We start from the raw sequence: 19,145 nt of genomic DNA, 5'->3' as shown, positions 1-19,145 counted from the left end.
GATTCCATGCACTTCTCAGCATTCACAAACATTCACTGCTACCTCCATTCATCTAGTAATACTCAGCACATGTGAGACGTTGATACAGGGTTTACCACAGGATATTACGTTTTAAAAACCTGCAAGAATATTCATTCAGTAACAAGCTTATGCTTCTGCCTGTGCACCTTTTCCAGTCGATAAAAGTACTCAGAACTGATGACAACAAATAGTTTCTTTCAGATTTAGTAGGGAATTTATGTTTCTGAACTTTGCAAAAATTTATTTAAAAGCAAAGATAATCTTTGCAACTGTACCCTGTTGAAATGTCTCATTGTATGTAATTCCTGCTAGATTTCCCAGATGTACACATTTAAACTTTAGAAAACTGACTGGACTCAGTGGATGAAAAAATACTGCCTCGAAAAGATCTACGCAAACCAGAATTTTCCGGAAATGCATTAAGATACATTCCCGTTTAATACAAAAACTGTACGTGGACAACAAGCTGACCTCAGCTGTGATGAGGTCTCTGTTTCCAAACGCAGCTTTGTGCAGTTTTTGATCTTAATCCCTCACATCTCAGTGGAAACTCATTTCAAAAACAACACGCGGGTTTTCTGACATCAAACATTTGGCGCATCCGGAATTAAACACAAATTAGCGGTCCTCGTTCTCCGGGCGCTGTGCAGTCTTACAAACCAGCGTCCTGGGCTGTCAGCGGGACGCCGGCAGTGATGCCCGAGGCACGGCTCACCGTCATAGGCATAATTTCCCACAGGAGAACCGCGTTGTCCGGGTGTTCGAAGACACCCAGCGTTTCAAACACCCAGACGCCAAGCGCCGCGGGGCCGAAGCCCTGAGGGGGCCGAGCCCTGAGGCGCCCGGCCCGGCCCGGCCCGGTGCGGTCCCCGCCCGCCGCCCGCCAATGGCGCGCGCCGCAGCCCGGGCGATGCCGTCACGCCGCGCGGCGCGGCCGCGGATTGGCTGCGGCGCCGGCAATCGTCACATGGGCAGAGATCAGCCCAGCGCCGGGAGCCGCCGCACGGGCTCGCACCAGCCCGGCCCACCGCGCCGCCCTGCCCTGCCCTGCCCCGCCCCGCGGAGCCACGGCCGATGGCGGCGGGCGCCGAGAAGATGCTGAACCTCATGGAGGTCGGCGGGTCCCTGCTGGAGCGGGTGGCCGTCGGCAACCCCCTCTCCCTGGTGCTGGCTGCCTCCGCCTTCGCGCTCAGCCTCGGCTACCTGTTCCAGCTCGGCTACCGGCGACACCTCAGCTCCGACCAGAAGGTGAGCGCGGCGAGCGGCGGCGCAGCGGGGACGGTGCCCGCGGGCTGGGGGAACCGGGCGGCCGCTGCAGCCTCGGGACAGCCCTCGGGAGCAGCCCCGGGACAGCCCTCGGGAGCGCGGGACAAGCGGCGCTGAAAGCCCGGCCTGAGGGAGTGGGTCCGGCGGGCGGGCGGCGTTCCCAGCAGCCGCGTCGTGGGGCAGCCGGCCCGCTTCGCCCTCACCGGGCTGCTCGGTACCGCGCGGGGCAGAGGCACTCGCGGCTGGCGGAACCCTGGGGCGTTCCCGGTGCTGTTTCATCGATGGAGCTTAAGAGAAAGTGCCCGCTGAAGCATGAAACACAGCGCTAATGTATGAAGGTGCTTTTGAGGGGCTGTTTAGCAAATCCTCCAGCACTGTTTCGTTTCTGGCTGCCTTCTTTTTTGTTGCAGTATCTTTGTGCTTCTCATTCAGAGGCAATGTAGGAAGAATCGTAATCATATTAACATTATTTTAACCTTTGCTGCTTTAAAATATAGCTCTATCTAAACAACTGAATATTTTTTTAAAGTTGCCCTTTTCACAAAAGAGTTTAAACAAATATATGTAAAACTTCCTCTGTGGTTAGTTTTTATGTAAATGGACGTGATTTGATTACTCTTGGGCACTGGCACATGCCAGAAAAGTGGTCAGAGCACCAAGCCTGGCAGAGTTCGAGAAGCGTTTGGACAACTCTGTCACGGACATGCTGTCACCCTTGTGGATGGTCCCGTGCAGTGCCAGGATTTGGAGTTCGATCTTTGTGAGTCCCTTCCAGCTCAGGATATTCTGTTAGTTCATGACTCTGTGAGGATCTCTGAAGAAAATTCAGTGCTTATTTTTCTCTTTCTTCTACAGAACTACCCACCTTATATTTCATCAGGCATCCCTTTCCTTGGTCATGCAATTGCATTTGGAAAGAGTCCCATTGAATTTTTGGAAAATGCTTATGACAAGGTACGTTTTCCCACAGGATTGGCTGAGCATACGCAAACATAGTTTTGTGTATCTATTAAGTTCTCTGTCTGGAGCCTGTTTAAAATCAATTTATTCTCATTTACCATCTCAAATATAGAATGGAGTGTGCACGGTAGGCTCTGTGATCTTCAGACCTCTTTATGTAGCAGTAGTGTTTTCTGAGCTCTCGTGATTCACATCACAAATATGCTTGTACGTTTGGGCAATACTCATAGCTGAATCACAAGTTAATTAAAAAGTCATTTGCATGAAATTATTTCTTACTATAATTGGTAACCTTTACTCATATTCTTTACCAATCTGTGACCGAGTTGGAATGTAGCTGACTACCGCTGTGGGCCTCTCTGATGTTAAAAGAGCTGGTGCATAAAACCTCAGTAGTTTTTATACTGTAACAGCCCAGAAGGAATTAACTAAATCAGTAGAGCCTTAATTTCAATTAAATTAAATTTTATCAAGCTGTTTCACATTGTCTAAAACTAGAGTTATAAGCTTAAACCTTAGCTTGGTTAGTTTAGAGAAAACTGAATGTGGTGCATGAAGATGCTAGAGATGACTAGAGATGACTTTTAAACTTCAAAATCATATTTGCCCCTAATTATCTATCCATAAATCCATAATTTTTTGAGACAGTGTTTGTAGATTACTGGGGTCAATATATGCTGCAATATCTCTGCTAGGTTTTTTTTTTTTGTGTGACTGATCTTTTATTAATGTTTTCTAAAATAAATGGTTTTTAAAATGTGCACGCTCGCATGTGTTCATTATAACATTAGATATCACTAGCGTGTACATAGAGAATGAATTTAAATGTGGTTCAAAATATATTTATCTTTATTAAATGTCTGGATACTTCTTAGGAGAAAAATTAATTTATGAAAGATTATACGGATAGGGATTTAATGATTTTTGTTCTTATTTCAAATAAATAGTTTTTTTGTTTATTCTCTCTCTTAGTATGGACCCGTGTTCAGTTTCACTATGGTTGGCAAGACATTCACATACCTGCTGGGCAGTGATGCTGCTGCGCTGCTCTTCAACAGCAAGAACGAGGATCTGAACGCGGAGGATGTGTACTCGCGGCTCACCACGCCCGTCTTCGGCAGGGGCGTCGCCTACGACGTCCCCAACGCGGTTTGTATTTTCAGTTCCATCAGGAGAAAAGCAGGGCAGCTTCAGTGCTGAGTGGGCAGCCCTGAGCTCTTGGCTCTGTGTGCTGGGGTTGTGTTTGTTTGTATGATCTGTACATATTGCAGTAGGTAAGCAGGATAATCTGGTGTGGATAATCTGGTATGTTCAGATTGCTTTGTTTACCACCTGGCTGTTTGTCACTCTGGATGTTATCTTTTGTTTTTGACACCATCTAATCTCACCACAGAGGAAAAACCAGTCAGTCACTTATTTCTTCCCTTGCAGCATGCCACTGCCTGCAGCTCATTTTCCTTCCAAGCAACTTCAGGTCTTTCTTCTGAGAAAGCCCTAAGAGTGATAACTTTATATTTATGCCATGCCAAATCATCTAGACATGGGAGTAATAATTTAACAGTTTGAACCATGAGCTTTGTTTTGCTCAGACAGAACTCATTCTGTGTATGTTTGCAGAATGCAGTCTGCATGGGAGCACAGGGGCTGTATCACGTGGCATTGTATCTGAGCTAAGCATTGGCTGCTTTCTTGTTTGTGAGGGTGGCCTGTCATGTCAGACTCTCAGACTGCAGAAGCCAGCTTTTCTGTGGCCACACTTGCTCCACTGGCACTCTGTTCAGTGCATGTTGTATAGCACAGTAGTTGGGTGGAAGAAACAGCACTGTGATATACTTTATTTTTGGATCTTCAATTCTGGCCTCATTTTGTTAGTATGAATGCCAGTCATTTGACTAGTTTCTGTGACCATCAATTTATTTTCCTCCTTAGCATATCTCTTCATTCATCCCTGCCTACGTGCTGTGATTGTTGCCCTATTAATGATGTGGCTTAGGGGCAGTAATCACTACTCTCTGTGCCTCTGCACTGGCATTTTGCCATGATCCACAGAATAAGCATGTTGTCCATGCCCTGTTCTTTTGGAAATCTCATACACAGCTAACTACCTGCAACTTGCTACTTTCTAAGTAGGTAAAGGAGAAATTGGTTGTCTCCTCCTTTGTCAGAAGTACTAAATTGTGGATAGCAGTTTGAAGGGAATTGGTTGGTTAGGTGGTAGGTTCTTTGCCACTTGATGGATTTGCATAGCTCCTCATCCCTATGAGAGCCAGCAGGACTGCAGCCTGGATAACAAGGAGATCATTTCTTGTGTCCTAGGAGATCTCTTCCTTGAGTGGGGCCATTCTAACAGACTTGTTTCTACCAGTTTACATAGTCAGAGGTCTTCCTCAAAAGCCAGGGATGGAGTTGTGAATCACTTTTGCAGCTGCTGGAGTGTGGAGGATGCACAATTCTCTGCAGTACATCTCATGTTCTTCTCTGGTATATACTTGTTTCAGAAGAGTATCTGTGAATCAGGCTGCTAAGCTAGCCAGATTTTCACTGTGTTGTTCTTGTTTTGTGGATTCTGACTGTCATGGGATGTACTTAAAGGTCATGGTTTGTCCTTAATTCTGTGAAAGTTTACCCACTTGTTACAGATGGTTTGACTTCTGCTTTCATGCTCTTCATTTGTGGATGGATTTGAATGTCTGTCTTCATGCAAGGGCTAGCTCTTTGATGTGATCTAATCTCATCCATCAGTTTTATAGAATTTTCTGTAAGCTCCTTGGAAATGGGCATTTCTCTACCATCATGTACTTCAGGCACCCAGGGACGATTAAGGCCTACCTCATTGGCCCACCATACACAGCTTTTTGTTGTTTTTTTCTGAAATTAGGTATTTTTCTACGTCACCCTAGGCTTTCTTTTTCCCTAGAGTGCACTTGAGTTCTGCTTTAGTCAAGAGATGAACCATATTACTCAGTAAGCCTTGGGTATCTGTGGATATGGTCTCCTTAATCCATACTTTTCTACCAGAAGGACTTCTTTCCTATTATCTCTGCAGATTCAGGTTCCTCAAAAAAATCATTTTCCCCACAAAAATTACTCCTTTTCCAGAGTGAAGAGATGCAGGGAGTTTGCTATTGACCTTTAAATTATCTCTTACACTGATTATCTCTAGTTTCCCTCTATGAAGCTGGAGGTAGCACAGCCAGTTGTGGCCAGAATGCATTCTGCTAGAGGTAAGCTGTTTTGTCTTTTTTGCACAGTGTTACCACAATTTCATTTCAGACATCTAATAGGAAGGCATTTAGAGAGCCATGGAAAATTTTGTAATTTCGTGGGCATTCTACAATTGATGGGTCATCCTGAAGTTTCTTTAGAGACCCCTTTTTCTCTGCTTAAGCTGCTATCTATTAATCCTGTGACTTTCAGTCATGTGTTTGGAAGAACCATCCCTTATTTTTCAGAATGAGCAACTTGCTTACTTACCAGTGATTCTGGTAATTGTTAATATCCATAGTCAATACATCAACTCATATTCACTCTCTCCTCCCTCCAAGCCTCTTGCAGATAGTTTTTTGTTGGGAGGCACTGAAATTGCACAGGATGTGTTCACTCCTATGTGCTATTCCTGTCTCCATCAAGCTGGAGAGTGGCTAGCATGCTGCAAGGGAAAATGTGCTTGTCTCTTTGCTCTGTGGCATGTGTGCCCTCTGACACACTGCTGGGGTCCTCACTGCATTCTCAAAACAGAAGCTTCTGGGAAGTAGCTTTTCTCTTAATGCCTTTTGTTCTGTATCATACATGCAGAGCCTTTGGTGGGAAGACAGTTTTTGGTGTATTACTCATGGTACAGTGCAGAGCTATAGGGCAGATGCCTCATTCATAATTAGGGCATAAAAATCAAATAAATAATTTTCTGAGTCAATGTCATCTCAATGACATTGAATGGTTCTCATGTAACAAAGGGTTTTTCACTGGTAGGTTTGTTAGCTGTGAACCTATACATAGAAAAAGAAGAAGAGGTGAGAAGGGTGTGAAACTCACTGTTTTCCTAGGAAGCAGTTTGCCTCCTGCCTGTCTGACTTCCTGGGCAGTGAGATGAGAGGGCTCTGTAAAAGAAAGGGTCATCTCTAGTTCAGGGACCTTCTGCCTGAGAGAACACAGGAGAGGGAGAGAAGGTGAGGAGGCCACATATCAGGGGACACAGGCTAAATCCAGACTTTGCAAAGATGGGGCTGGTTATATTTGTGATTATATATCTAAAGGGCATTTCATAGTTCAACTTTGCATGCATTTAGTATCTTCAGGGATAAAGCTTAATTAAGATACTAAAATAATTTTTTTGTTTGGCTACTGCAAAAGAGAGAACTTCTTTTGCAGGAAGAAAAGAATAGCTTCTTTGAGCTATTACTTTACTTGAATGTTTTGAACTATTGCTTCAAAGAAAAAGAAGTGAAAAACAGAGTATTACCTATTAGTAAAAACTGAGTATCTGCAATCCTAATCATAATCCCTATTTACTTTTGGATGTTCTTAAGTAGAAATTCTAATAAGTTTTAATCACATTAATATGATGATCCTTGTACTGATTGCTTATTCTTTCTTGGTTTTTTTTAGATATTTTTGGAACAGAAGAAGATGCTCAAAACTGGGCTAAACATTGCCCAGTTTAGACAGCATGTATCTGTGATTGAAGAAGAAACAAAGGAGTACTTCAAAGCATGGGGAGAATGTGGAGAGAAAAGTAAGCAGGATCAAATGCATTTTTCCTCCAGTTTTCTGGGAAGTACTTAAGGCCAATGCAGTATATTTTTGTAAAAGATGTACTGCAATATAAAAGAAATTAAATATTACAAAGGTAAAAGGATACTGAATATCAGAAGAAAGAAAATACAGATTTTTAAAAATCAAATGTAAGACTATTGGAGAATAAAGCTGCTCAGAAAATCACTGAAGGGATGAAAGGACTATGTTACTTTTGCTTTCCTAGTCAGCTCACAGTGCACCTGTTTTGCTCGTTTTGGATGCTATCAGTCAGCTCAGTGTAACCACTTCCTAGTCCCTGGGAAAAGCTGCAGCTCTGACTTCCTAGAGAGCCTGTGCTGAAGATCTTGGCTCTGGGAGTTTCTGCAGTGAAAAACTGCATCTTAGAAGCTGATATGGTTACATTAAGTGACTGAAGTGAAATTGTTATTTTCCCTCATTCCCAATTTGCCCGTCATTATCATTGCAAGCTCACAGTTGCATAACAGTGTCAAATATTCTTTAAACATCCATACTTATATTTAAATGCATAAATAATATATAATAATTTCACATTTTAATATATTGAATTATTTTGAATGTATATGATTTATATGTAAACATAGTTCATAATATGGTAATATATAAATTGATATTTAAGTGTCTAAGGACTACTATATAAAAATAATTCAGTGGGCAGCAAAATTAACTGGTTTCCTATGGATTTGGAGTTCAAGGTTAAATCTTTGTATGACTTCACTTGTATTTATTAAGGATTGAGCTTGTGATGCATGGCTTGCTTTGGAAGATTACTAACTCTGCTAGAAAAAATTCTAGAAAGACATACCTTAGAAAAAAGGTATCCATGATCTAATTAAAGAGTTGTTCAAAGAGACATCTGATCAGCCACATTTCAGTAATGTTTTTCAAACCTTTCCTCAGACCTGTTTGAAGCCCTTTCAGAACTGATCATTCTGACAGCAAGTCATTGCTTACATGGGAAGGAGATCCGAGGCTTGCTGGACGAGAAGGTGGCTCAGCTGTACGCCGACCTGGACGGGGGTTTCACCCACGCTGCCTGGCTCCTGCCAGGCTGGCTGCCTCTGCCGAGCTTCAGGTACCAGCGCTGACAGAGGAAGCAACTTAAGCATTTTATCTAAACATCATTGTTGTTTGGATTGCCCCCCATCCCCACCAATTCTTCTTTGTAAGCTATTCTTGACATCCCAATAAATGCTCATAAGCATTTTGTGTTATGTTGTGTAGAGTTGCTAATGGAAGTGTTTTGAATTGCAGACGACGAGATCGAGCACACAGAGAAATAAAGAATATTTTCTACAAGGTTATCCAGAAACGTCGAAAGTCTGAGAGAAAGGAGGATGACATGCTCCAAACTCTACTTGATGCTTCATACAAGTAAGCCAAGAGTTTAAAGACTTGTTTGAAGATTTACTTTAACTTTGAGCTCTTTAGTTAGAACTATCTACCACAACCCAAGAAACACTCCCACGTGTTCTGTATTGGTTTTGTTGCATGCAATTTGTCCTAGCTGTATTCTTAAAAACAGGTTTAAAACTTCAGTTGTCAATGGTTATTCAGATTTCTGAGATTTACATTGATGGTCAAGAGGTGATGACTGAGGTTGCTTCCTTTCTCTTTGCTGGCTGTTGAGGTGAATGATTTTCTTCAAGGCTCCTAAAGAGTCTCTCTCCCTTTGTTCTCCCTTCTCCTTACTCTTAGATCATTTGCCTCTTTGTTTAGGGTAGGCAATAAAAGAGTAGGAGTAAGGAGTCAGTTAGAAGACATTGTAACTTCTACTGTATAAATAGCAATGCTAAATAGTGGGATGTGACCAGATGAAGCTCCAGCGTGGTTCCGTTCTCTGCAGGGACGGGCGCGCGCTGACGGACGATGAGATCGCGGGGATGCTGATTGGGCTGCTGCTGGCAGGGCAGCACACCTCCTCCACCACCAGCGCCTGGCTCGGCTTCTTCCTCGCCAGGGACAGAGCCCTGCAGGAGCAGTGCTATGCAGAACAGAAAGCAGTCTGTGGAGAGGACTTGCCACCCTTAACTTATGATCAGGTAGAGTCCTGAGGGGTATTTTCATACTTCTGGATGCTTATTTAAAAAAAATTAAAAGCTCATTGGACCTGAAATACAGTCATATGCTTTTGTGTTGAAATAATAATTGGCACAGTCATTCTCTGATAATGCTGTTTGCCTGTTCATTTCCTCTTCTCTTCCTGTCCAAGTAAATTTTCAGCTTGATACTGTTTTTTTAATCAGTGTTCATTAGGGAAATTGTCATTCCTATGTTTATTTAATAAATGACAGTTCTGTAGAAGATCCTCATATTTTCACTGAGGAAAGCAGTGCAGTGTGACTTTGTTCTTTAATTAGGCAACAGAAAATACTAAAGAGACAAATCACTAAGACAGTAGTTGTATTTGATTGCACTGGTCAGTGATTTTTTCCTTCTTAATTGAATCAAATGGAAAAGAAATAATCAGTGTAGCTAATGAAGTACATGTAAATATAAACTGCTTACTCTTCACTATTTTATGTTTTTTGAATGGTATAAAATAGCATTGTTTGTGTTGAATAAACTTGGCTAAATTTTGGTACATCATTTTCTCTCTATTTTCAGCTCAAGGATCTCAGTTTGTTGGATCGCTGTCTAAAAGAAACTTTAAGGCTTAGACCTCCTATAATGACCATGATGAGAATGGCCAGAACTCCTCAGGTGAGGACACTTCTTGGAGCTTATTTCACTGCAGCAGCACAGGCTAGGTCTCAGCTGGCAGAAGGAAACAGAAATGAGCTGTGTTTGTTGGCAGGGAGGAAAGCTGATGGCATTCTGGGGTTCTGTCCGCGGTAGCAAAGCCAATGTCGAGTTAGGAAAGCAATTAATAGCTTGAACTTGCTATTTTTTTTACCTTCATGTGGAATTGTGCCCAGTTTCAGACCCCTGCAGCCCCCAGCAAGCAAAAGACTGATGAAGTGAAACAAGCAGAGGGCCACCTGGCTGGGAGGGGGCTGCAGCACTGGTGGTGAGAGGCTGAGGGAACAGGGATTGTTCCACCTGAAGAAGAGCAGCTCTGGGATCTAGCAACAGCCATGTGCTGTTTTCTTTCAGCAAAACCAGTAGTTTTGTAGTTACCAGTCTTACTTGAGCTTAGTTTGGTGCCACCATTTTTTTGTTTGCCAGGTACTTTTAATTGCTGTAATAGAAAAATTTGGCTTGCTTTTAATACAAGCTAGGTAAATCTGAAGGAAAACTTGCTGTTTGTTTGTACAAGTATGATACCATGTCAAAAATTCAAATATTTTTTTAACCATGTCCCTTCAATGTCAAAGGCTTTCAATAAATTTTAATTTCATTCTTTCTTTTTTTTTTTAAAAACCTCCTTCTGCAGAACTGTCAGCCTTACTAAAACAGCTGGAAGGTTCCTGCAACTACTTGAGCACTGTGTCCTGTTCAAGTATGAGAGGAAGTGTTGGGTTGCAGTAATTTTAAATGCACTTGGCCAAAAACTCTTGAAATTAAAAGCGTCATGATATAACACTTCAGGTAACATTTTAAAAAGAAAAATGGAGACATTTTGTCATGTGGGGTCTTGTCTCTTCTCTTGTAGACTATTGCTGGATACAATATTCCCCCTGGCCATCAAGTGTGTGTATCTCCCACCGTTAATCACAGACTCAGAGACTCCTGGAATGATGCTCTGGACTTCAAGCCTGACAGATACCTCCAAGATAACCCAGCAGCTGGAGAGAAGTTTACATACATTCCATTTGGTGCTGGTGAGTAAGAGAATGCAGCACCTTGTGTGAGGTTGTGCTGAGGTGGCTCACACCAACTATCTCCTACAGCACCTCTCCACACTGCAGCATCTGAGGATAGATTTGGTTTTTTCCCTGTTTTTGCCTGAAAGTTTTCTTACTCTGAAGGTGCTATTAAAAGAAAAAAGGTAATAGTTCTGCATTAGTCATAGGTGTATGTATCTCTCACAGCAGTTATCAAAACACCTTCAGGTTAGCCTGAGTGATGCTTGACTCACATCTTTTCAAGTCAAGGACAAACCTGGTAACACAAGTTCAGTTGAAGGCAGAGAAAAAGTCTGCAGTCCCAACTTTCAGAACAGTTTGCAAATACTGCTGTGATGGAGTTAGAGCTGATCTCATTTCTGTATGCAAATGCTTCTTTCCTGATACATAAATTAATGCTGTCTAGTGGGGACAGAACAGCACACCCTCATTCCACTTACTCATCTGCTTAATGCATTGACAACTTGGAAAAATAAGACCTGGGTGGAATTATAGAATGGGGTATGTGAAACATCAGAGCCTCAGATTGTTGAGAAAGGGGCAACTACTGTCTGCATAAAACTTCTGAAGTTTTCTGATTGTCAAAGGCGATCCAATAAAATATTCTAACTGCATTTTATGGCTCTCTTTTTAGGCCGTCATCGCTGCATTGGAGAAAACTTCGCTTATGTTCAAATTAAGACTATTTGGTCTACTTTGCTTCGTTTGTATGAATTTGATCTCATCAATGACTATTTTCCAACTATAAATTATACAACAATGATACACACACCTAACAACCCTGTTATCAGATACAAGAGGCGGTCACTGTAAACTCTGGCGCTAAAACCTTACTTTTTAAAGTTGTGTGAACTAACAGACTTCTGAATAAAATTGTGACAGGATAAGTGGCAGATGAAAGCTGATGAATCTACTGTTAGGAAAGCAACAGTAGCAAAACTTCTGCAAGTGAAGTTTTGCATTTGTTTTGTTTGCCCACACTGTTTACTGCTGCTGTGTATAATTGCTTGTTCTACAATTTTCTCATTGCATTTTTTAAGCAAAAGCGTCTTTTCTATTGATGTAACACTTTTAAGGTGCATGCCAGATCCTCCTAATGAAGAAAAAAGTAATTCTACAACTGGAACTCCTTCCTTTTGAAAAATAATTGAAGATTACTTTCCCCAGACAACCAAGGGGCAAGGCTTGCCTCTGTACCCAATTTCAGCAAACCCATCTGGGAACAGGCACCATAGGGGACTGTACTTGGTGGTGCCCTTCCTTTGACATTTATGATCCTGTTCCAAGTGAATGATGGTCTTGGCTGATTTAAGAAAACATTACTGTGCAGCTAAGTGGTAGGCAGAGTTCAAAGTGTTCACAGGTAAGTCATTTCAAGAATGAGCCATTTAACTGTCTAACTTGAAGTAGTTGTAAAATGCTTATGTTCAGAAAGAAACAATTCTCAAAAAAAAAATTGAAAGTGGTGATCTCTGGAAGCTTGATGTCAAGTGTAAGAGTAAGAATATGAAGATATGAACAACATGAATTTTGTAAATAACATGTTTGTGTGTAAAAAGGTGAAATAGCTGAATGTTGTCTGGGTTTGTAATGACTCATGCAGGATTGCTAAATGGTGTTTGGTTCAAGAATGCTTATGATAAATGGTAATGAGCTCTGGCTCATGGGAATTTTGAATTAAATTTGTAAACAAACCTCTTGGGGAAGTTTTCCATGCTCAATTCTTTACTTCTTTTTGAAAAGGTTTCATCAGTAAATTTGTAACTCTCTTTTGGAGTGGGCAGCGCCCCCTTCAGCAGTGCTCCATGTATCCAGGGTTTTGTCTTGTCATTCCTGGTCTAAATTCAGTGTAACTGTTCTAAAACCTTGTGTTTGTATCAGTCATGGCAGGTGAGGGAGCACAGGCTCTTCCCTCCCAGCCCTGTCAGATGTGACCAGGGTCTGCAGAAGCCAGGCTTGTCCCTGTCCCTCTCTCTGACAGCAGCACTTTGGAATCTGTAGAAAGTCTAGCTGCAGTCACTACAAGCAGGAGGAACTCGGGCAGGAGCGACCTGTTCCATGTGAATAAGGGAGCGGTTCTTCAACACACTTAGAAGCATGAAGTCATGTTTATTTCAGTACTTTGACAAAATACCCATAAAATTCAAAACTTCTACCATTACAAAAATAGGTCTCTACAAGTGATATTCTGTCTGCACTGCCAGTAGCAAATATTACGAGAGTCAATGTAACTTCAGTAGCCTTGCCAGAAAAAGTGCAAGTAAACTTTGCTGAATGTAGCTCAATTTAATTAATACACAAGTTTCATCTTCGCACCCTTTTGATAAATACACACTTCATAAGTTAATCATTTAAATTAGCATTCCACAAATATACATGTAATTTAATGGCTGGGGGGTTTGTTTGGGGATTTTTTTTTGTTCAGATTTTTTTTTTCCCATGAACACAAAGTGCCTACATCCATAAATCCCAGTCTCTGTGGGTGTGCCAGGATGGAACTGTATACAATCGTATAGCTGTGTTCATATTGGTCCCACAATATACACATTATACAAAAGCACAGAAAGAGCACAGATTTACAGAAGGCAATCTGTTAGCATCACTGCCAGTGATGGAGATGTTGAAGGGTATTATTATCTTCTTATACCCATGTGCAACTGAGTGTATGAGGTCGAACCTGTAAGATGGAGAAAAAAATGTCATCAGGATTACTTGGAACAAGTACATACATTCATTCAGCTGAATAATCATGAAAGATTTTACACAGGAAATCATAGAATTGGGACTTTTAAAGATCAAATCTTTTAAGAACAAAACTTTCCCAAATGATGGGGAAGACAAACACAAGAACTTCAAAACTCAAGTTTGATAAATTTCATCCCATTGTTCTGACAATTTTCTTGATGTATTCCTCTTTCAGTACAAAAATTGTCATCATCTATGGGGCAAATTGACTGTAACTTCTGTAATCAAACTGATAGGAGAAAAAAATTCCTCTTCCATGTCTTAATCTTTTTCTCTATATAACTGAAACTCTTAGCAAGATGCCAACTGAATCCTTGCTGTGCATTTATTAGAGACCAGGGAAGTCAAGTGTTACCAATAATCTCAAAATCTATAATGAAAGCACGTTTGTATCACTTTTCAAAGAATTTTACAATCTTTTCAGTGAGCTTTTTGCCCCAGCTCAGAAATGCCTCTTGTTTAAGGCTGGAAATTGAACTGGAAGTTGTTATGTATCTCAGAGAACCAGCACCCAGGTGGCAGTGGGCCGTGTGGTGCCCAGAGGTGCTGGCAGGGTGCCCGAGCCCCACCTGACTGCACGCTGCCGAGCCGCTTCTGCAGCGCCTCCAGGCGATGGATGTAATCTGTCAGAGCCCTTTCGGGGTCGTAGTTCTGCAGCTGGGGACAGGCGAAGGACACTGGGTTTAAATCAGCATGCATCCCCTGCAGCCTAGGGGCACAACAACACACACCGTTTCAAAAAGGGACATTTTGAGTCAAGATATCAGCAACACAGCAAAATACTGTAGGCAGGGATCTCTTATGGCTGCATATCCATGTAGCAGCCAGCACATCAAACCCATTTAACCTCCCTGGCACTTACTGCCCAAGCCAGAGAAACCACTCCTTTGTTTCTGGCATTTTCTTTCTGCTGCACAGGATTTGTTGCTGCATTTTTTTGAGACAAAGACTGACCAGCAAATTCCTAATGAGACTGCAGCAGAATCCATGGTAGATTGAAGTTTAGTTTTCTACTAAGAAGCTTGTGTCAACAAGGACAAGGCCATCTTTACAGGATTCTGCCTCTTGTCATTACTCTCTGTAAGTAAAAGTCAATAGTGGCTAACACAGATTAAAGGTTTTTACCACGTAAACTGTTATGGTTATGACAAACTAAGAAAATACAAATATTGAGGTGGTTTACATTAAAATGAAACCCAAAAATGGCTAGAATTTGATATGCAGTGAAGACCTGAACTCACAACTTCATATAAGCTCATCAAAGTATGATGGAACTCATAAAAATGTTGCCCTTGATGAAAAATACCCAGTTTCACTGGTAGGGATGTGCAAGCTTTAGCCTCAAATCATGTGATGAGTAATCACACACTGAATGCCTCAGACATTTTTGACATATTCTTATGAAAAAGTTAGATCTTGCAGCATCAAAGGTTACAAATCTTAGCAGTAAACACTGAGGCTTTCAGTTATTTAAACAGTGCCTGAAAGAGAATAATAAAAAAAAAAAAACCCAAATATGTTGAACGTTTGTAGGAGATCTAGGAGATTCCATGCCTGACCTGGATCTAGAAGAATGCCTCTGTTCTCCATAAAGATCCATGCCACCAGAAAATGAATCAGACCGTAATTCGTTACCTAGAAATACAAAATATACAGAATATTAGAAATACAAAAAGCAATGTCTTGAAAAATAAAAAAGTATGACCTTTTGCACTTTACTGGGAATCTCAGATATGAGTTTTCTGTTTGCATATCACAGAAATGGCATTTAACAGGTGGAGGCCACTTTCAGACTCCCTCAAGCAAAAGCAGAGGTGAAATCCTGGCCTCACTAACGTCAATGAGAAAACTCTCACAGACTGAGCAAAGATTTTAGTGCAGACCTAAACAGACAGTAAATAATAAAAAAGCTTCTGATTCTCCTTAGACTCTTCCAAAAAGCAAACAGAAAACTGTTATTTCCCAGACTTAAAGCTGTAACAAAAGAATGATAAGCTTTTGTTCTAAGGACCCCGTGGTGCAGATCTCCCACAAAAACTCCAATGACTCAGCTAAAACTGCTTTCATGAACATGCTCCATAGAGAAACCTTCCATATTTTTTTTAATCCCACCCACGATGGAGCAAAACAAAACTGAAGAGAAAGCAAATAGGTTAGTGTCTGTGCTGAGCATGAAAACTGAGAAATAGCTTAATCCAAACAATTATAGCAAAAGAAAGAGGGAACAGCCCCCATTCATTCCACATGAGGACAACACAAATCAAAACTCATCTCCATTAAGCAGTGGTGTGACTTGTGAATACCACTTTTTCAGTCATTACTGGACTGTGACTTACCTGCGTTCTGGCTAAAGACATCCCTATTGATAGTCAGAATTCCAGAACCTGTAACTCTATGCCATCGACGAACCAGGAATTTCATTCTGCATTTCAAATTTTCAAAAAACAAAAAAACAAACAGCTTCAGGATAAAAGAAATATTCTGATTAAAGTAATCTGCTTCTTGTATTCTAAAAAGTAGAAGAATTTCTTGACCAACAAGCAAATTTAACAGATGGACAACTAAAACCTGAGTATCAAGTACAAAACATCCTTTTGCATATCCCTAAGTAAGACTATCTTTTGTCCAAACCTGTTTTCAGTTCCCCCTGTACAATTTCAGAGGTGCTATATAGGTCCAAGTGGACAGTAAATGGCTCAAACACCAAAGCTACAGCACACCAGTATTTAAAAATCATACTAAATATACTTTTTTGCTCTGTTGCAGCCCCAAAACTGCAACTGCAGAGCATTATGAGTAAAATCCTCACAACAGGTATGTGAACACTTCCTTCAATTTATACAACACACAAGGCTCAGAACAATAGCAAGCACAAGTGCCTGGGGGTTCACACCTTTGTGAAGAAGGTTTGTTAGCAACATGGCAGTACTATGCAGTAATAAACTTTACTTTTTCTTCCTCACCAATTCCTGCTCACCCTTAGTCTTGTGAAATTCAAAGGACTACCTAGATTAAGAAAATTAATTCCTAAATCTATATTATACTTACATGTAAGACTTGAATCTTTAAAGGCAATTTAGTTGCAGAAAAAACCCTTGTAAATAAGTGCAATCCTTAGAATTGTAATAATGTTTTTTAATAATATGACTTTACCCAGTACACTCCATCTGAGATTATCAGATACTGAGCCCTTTTCAGCTACAATCAGACTGCTTATTCCTATTACAAAATTACCTACATTCTGCTCACCTTGTCAGCCTAGAAGTAGCTACTATATTCATGACTACTAAAAATATGCCATTTAAACAGGATGGAATATGAAAATTTCTAGATCTCATCAGAGAGCTAGAAATGTATATATGAAACAGCACAGTCATATCTGTAACTTCCTGCAGGTTACCTTGAAATTGCAATGGACACTCTGACTGCAGAGCGAAATCGTGTGAAACCCTTTGAATGCTGTATGATGATTTCAAGGTCTGTGTAGGAAGGCTGTCCCCCCATCCGTGCTATGAGGGCCAGTGTGGCTTCTTCACACTCCTGGAATCCTCCAAGTAACAGCAGCAAATATTTTTTCTGATATATCAGAGCTTTCCGGAAGCTCTCTGCCCGTAGGTATTTGCCATAAATCCTCTGCAACAAGAGAAAAAGACAAAAAGCTCCATAAGCTCCAAGAATCCCAACAGTCCCAAGACCTTTAACATGGTTACTTCTACAACATTTCTGTGATTATGCATTTTTCAGTTCCATGGAGAAGACTGTGCTACTGCTCACACTTGTTAAATGCAACTTCATATATTGAGGATCACCTAAACAGCAAGAAATAGAGCACACACAAAAGGACAACATAGGTGTTTACATGTCATTCTTGGAGAGAAAAAATAATAGTCAGGTACCTGAATATGAAAATTTTAAAACTGAATTAGCGTCTTTTTACTCAGAATAAAGCAGAGTGAACACAATGAAAAATAAGCCCTAATCAAAATTTTTAAAGCAGCTGTAGTTAGTATGGGGGGGAAAAAAAGTATCTTCTTACCCTTAGAACAGCATTTTCAGTATCTGATCCCAGTTCTCTGAGGAAAGCCTCACTCCTGAGCTCTGCTCTCAGCTTGGAGAGTTCTGCATCAGCTTGTTTCAAAGATTTCTGCAGCGACAGCCTTTCTCTGTTCCAAATCTCCTTCTCAGAAGCAACAAGAGTATCAATATTAACTCCAACATCTGATGAGTGCCTAGAAGACTGAAGACAAAGGAAACTGAATTTGAATGACATAATTTGGAGAAGCTTAAGCTATGTCATTCTAGTCATTGGTTTGATGGAGAGCTCATAAAATTAATGAGAAAAACTATTCAGTGCTTGGATCTGAGGCCACCCTTGCATTCTGACACCTCAAAAACAGTGACTTTAGGAGCCCAATCAATGTCCCAGAAAAATACAGCTTCTCTAAAAAAAAAAGTCCCCTCAACTGGATCATACTAGCTTCTTGATCTTGAAGGCTATCTGGGTCTATCTGGATCTGCTTATCATGGCAATGAGATAGAGATAAAAAAGAAAGGCACAAAGCGTTTAAAATAAAGGAGTAGTTAACAAAAAGAAGCGGGTAAAATCACAAAGTTTTACACTCAGCAGAGTTGAGGCATACTGACCACTGAACAAGAATAAATCACATCAATTCCCTCTGTAGAGGGAAGCCAAGAAAGACAGATAGCTTGATCACTCTCAACTGGGTGACCAAGACAAAAAATTAGGCTTTTATGTCTGTATACATAACTCATTAGATCAGCACCACCAAGGACATACATAGTCTGCAGAAGGCTGTCTGTGTTGGTATCTTCTCAGTTCTTCCTCCAGTTTCATAACAGCATTCCTCAAATTATTCTTCTCTTCACTCAGTCTGCTGACAAAGCCTGTCAGCTCAGCATTTTGCCTGAGCAGCCTCTCAGTCAGAGAGCTGGATGGAGTCCCTGGCGGCAGCACCATCTTCAGCTACGAGGAAGAAAGAAAACCAAACTCAACTTCTCTTAGATCCAAATTGCCAGCTTGAAAATAACTGGCTTACAGTAAAAATAATTTATAGATAATGATAATAGCTTTGTATCAACTTCATATAAAAAATTTCAGTGTACATGTAAACTACAAATCATGGTGTCCGTACTTACCCTATAGATTACAACAGAGTATTTTCATACAACCTCAATTGTACCAGCTATAACAATTTGCAAAGTTTTCTACCATGTTAATGTTTATCTAACCCAGAGGAAAAGAAAAGCCTCAAAGCTTTTTTCAAGTTACATTGAAAATCCTTGCTTAAAATATAGGACCGAATATAGGGACCAAATCAAGCTCACTTAAAAATCAAATATTGCTGAATTCTTTGCAACAGATTACCTCACTTCATTTTTTTTATATAAGTGCATGCCACTCAATCTTCAGTGGCCTTTCATTTGGTAAATATAGGGCAGTTTAAGTAAATGTGTTGTGTCAGCATAATACAGTAAATACTAAATGTTGATTTTAACATCAGGAAGTACTGAGAAAAGTTTCCTCAGTTATAGGATTACTGCTGAAAAGAAAATATTCTAAAGAAAAAGCCA

The 19,145-nt window shown here is 40.8% G+C and overlaps 2 protein-coding genes across 7 annotated transcripts in view; one reads left to right on the top strand and one right to left on the bottom strand.

Annotated features, from left to right (window-relative positions):
• The first annotated feature begins 977 nt into the window (after positions 1-977).
• On the top strand, positions 978-12,502 carry CYP51A1 (cytochrome P450 family 51 subfamily A member 1). The gene is made up of 10 exons (XM_071428992.1): positions 978-1,269; positions 2,143-2,241; positions 3,220-3,396; positions 6,853-6,979; positions 7,921-8,095; positions 8,275-8,394; positions 8,867-9,062; positions 9,628-9,723; positions 10,616-10,784; positions 11,443-12,502. The coding sequence occupies exons 1-10, from the start codon at positions 1,096-1,098 to the stop codon at positions 11,619-11,621; spliced, it is 1,512 nt and encodes a 503-aa protein (XP_071285093.1). The 5' UTR covers positions 978-1,095; the 3' UTR covers positions 11,622-12,502.
• Positions 12,503-12,897: 395 nt separating this feature from the next.
• AKAP9 (A-kinase anchoring protein 9) overlaps positions 12,898-19,145 on the bottom strand; it is a 105,217-nt gene continuing 98,969 nt past the window's right edge. For all 6 annotated transcript variants that reach the window (XM_071428977.1, XM_071428979.1, XM_071428978.1 and 3 more), the window contains 7 exons: positions 18,352-18,537; positions 17,590-17,790; positions 16,954-17,186; positions 15,890-15,975; positions 15,113-15,188; positions 14,123-14,262; positions 12,898-13,485 (listed from right to left, as the gene is read on the bottom strand). In XM_071428977.1, the coding sequence (XP_071285078.1) occupies positions 13,442-13,485; positions 14,123-14,262; positions 15,113-15,188; positions 15,890-15,975; positions 16,954-17,186; positions 17,590-17,790; positions 18,352-18,537 (966 nt within the window). In that variant the 3' untranslated portion in view covers positions 12,898-13,441. The remainder of the gene's footprint in view (positions 13,486-14,122; positions 14,263-15,112; positions 15,189-15,889; positions 15,976-16,953; positions 17,187-17,589; positions 17,791-18,351; positions 18,538-19,145) is intronic.

The sequence above is a fragment of the Agelaius tricolor genome, unplaced genomic scaffold (assembly GCF_023055355.1).
Source record: "Agelaius tricolor isolate 1412-34295 unplaced genomic scaffold, bAgeTri1.0.p SCAF_6, whole genome shotgun sequence".
In the NCBI taxonomy this organism is placed as follows: domain Eukaryota; kingdom Metazoa; phylum Chordata; class Aves; order Passeriformes; family Icteridae; genus Agelaius; species Agelaius tricolor.
The sequence above is the reverse complement of the archived record's forward strand: the minus strand, read 5'-3'. Positions and strand labels throughout refer to the sequence as shown.

Bases quoted from the DNA above. Each gene is read 5' to 3' on its own strand.
- CYP51A1 (XM_071428992.1), top strand. From the start codon at position 1,096: ATGGCGGCGGGCGCCGAGAAGATGCTGAACCTCATGGAGGTCGGCGGG. The intron at 9,063-9,627 runs GTAGAGTCCTGA...CTCTATTTTCAG, and splicing joins CACCCTTAACTTATGATCAG to CTCAAGGATCTCAGTTTGTT. The intron at 9,724-10,615 runs GTGAGGACACTT...CTTCTCTTGTAG, and splicing joins GAATGGCCAGAACTCCTCAG to ACTATTGCTGGATACAATAT.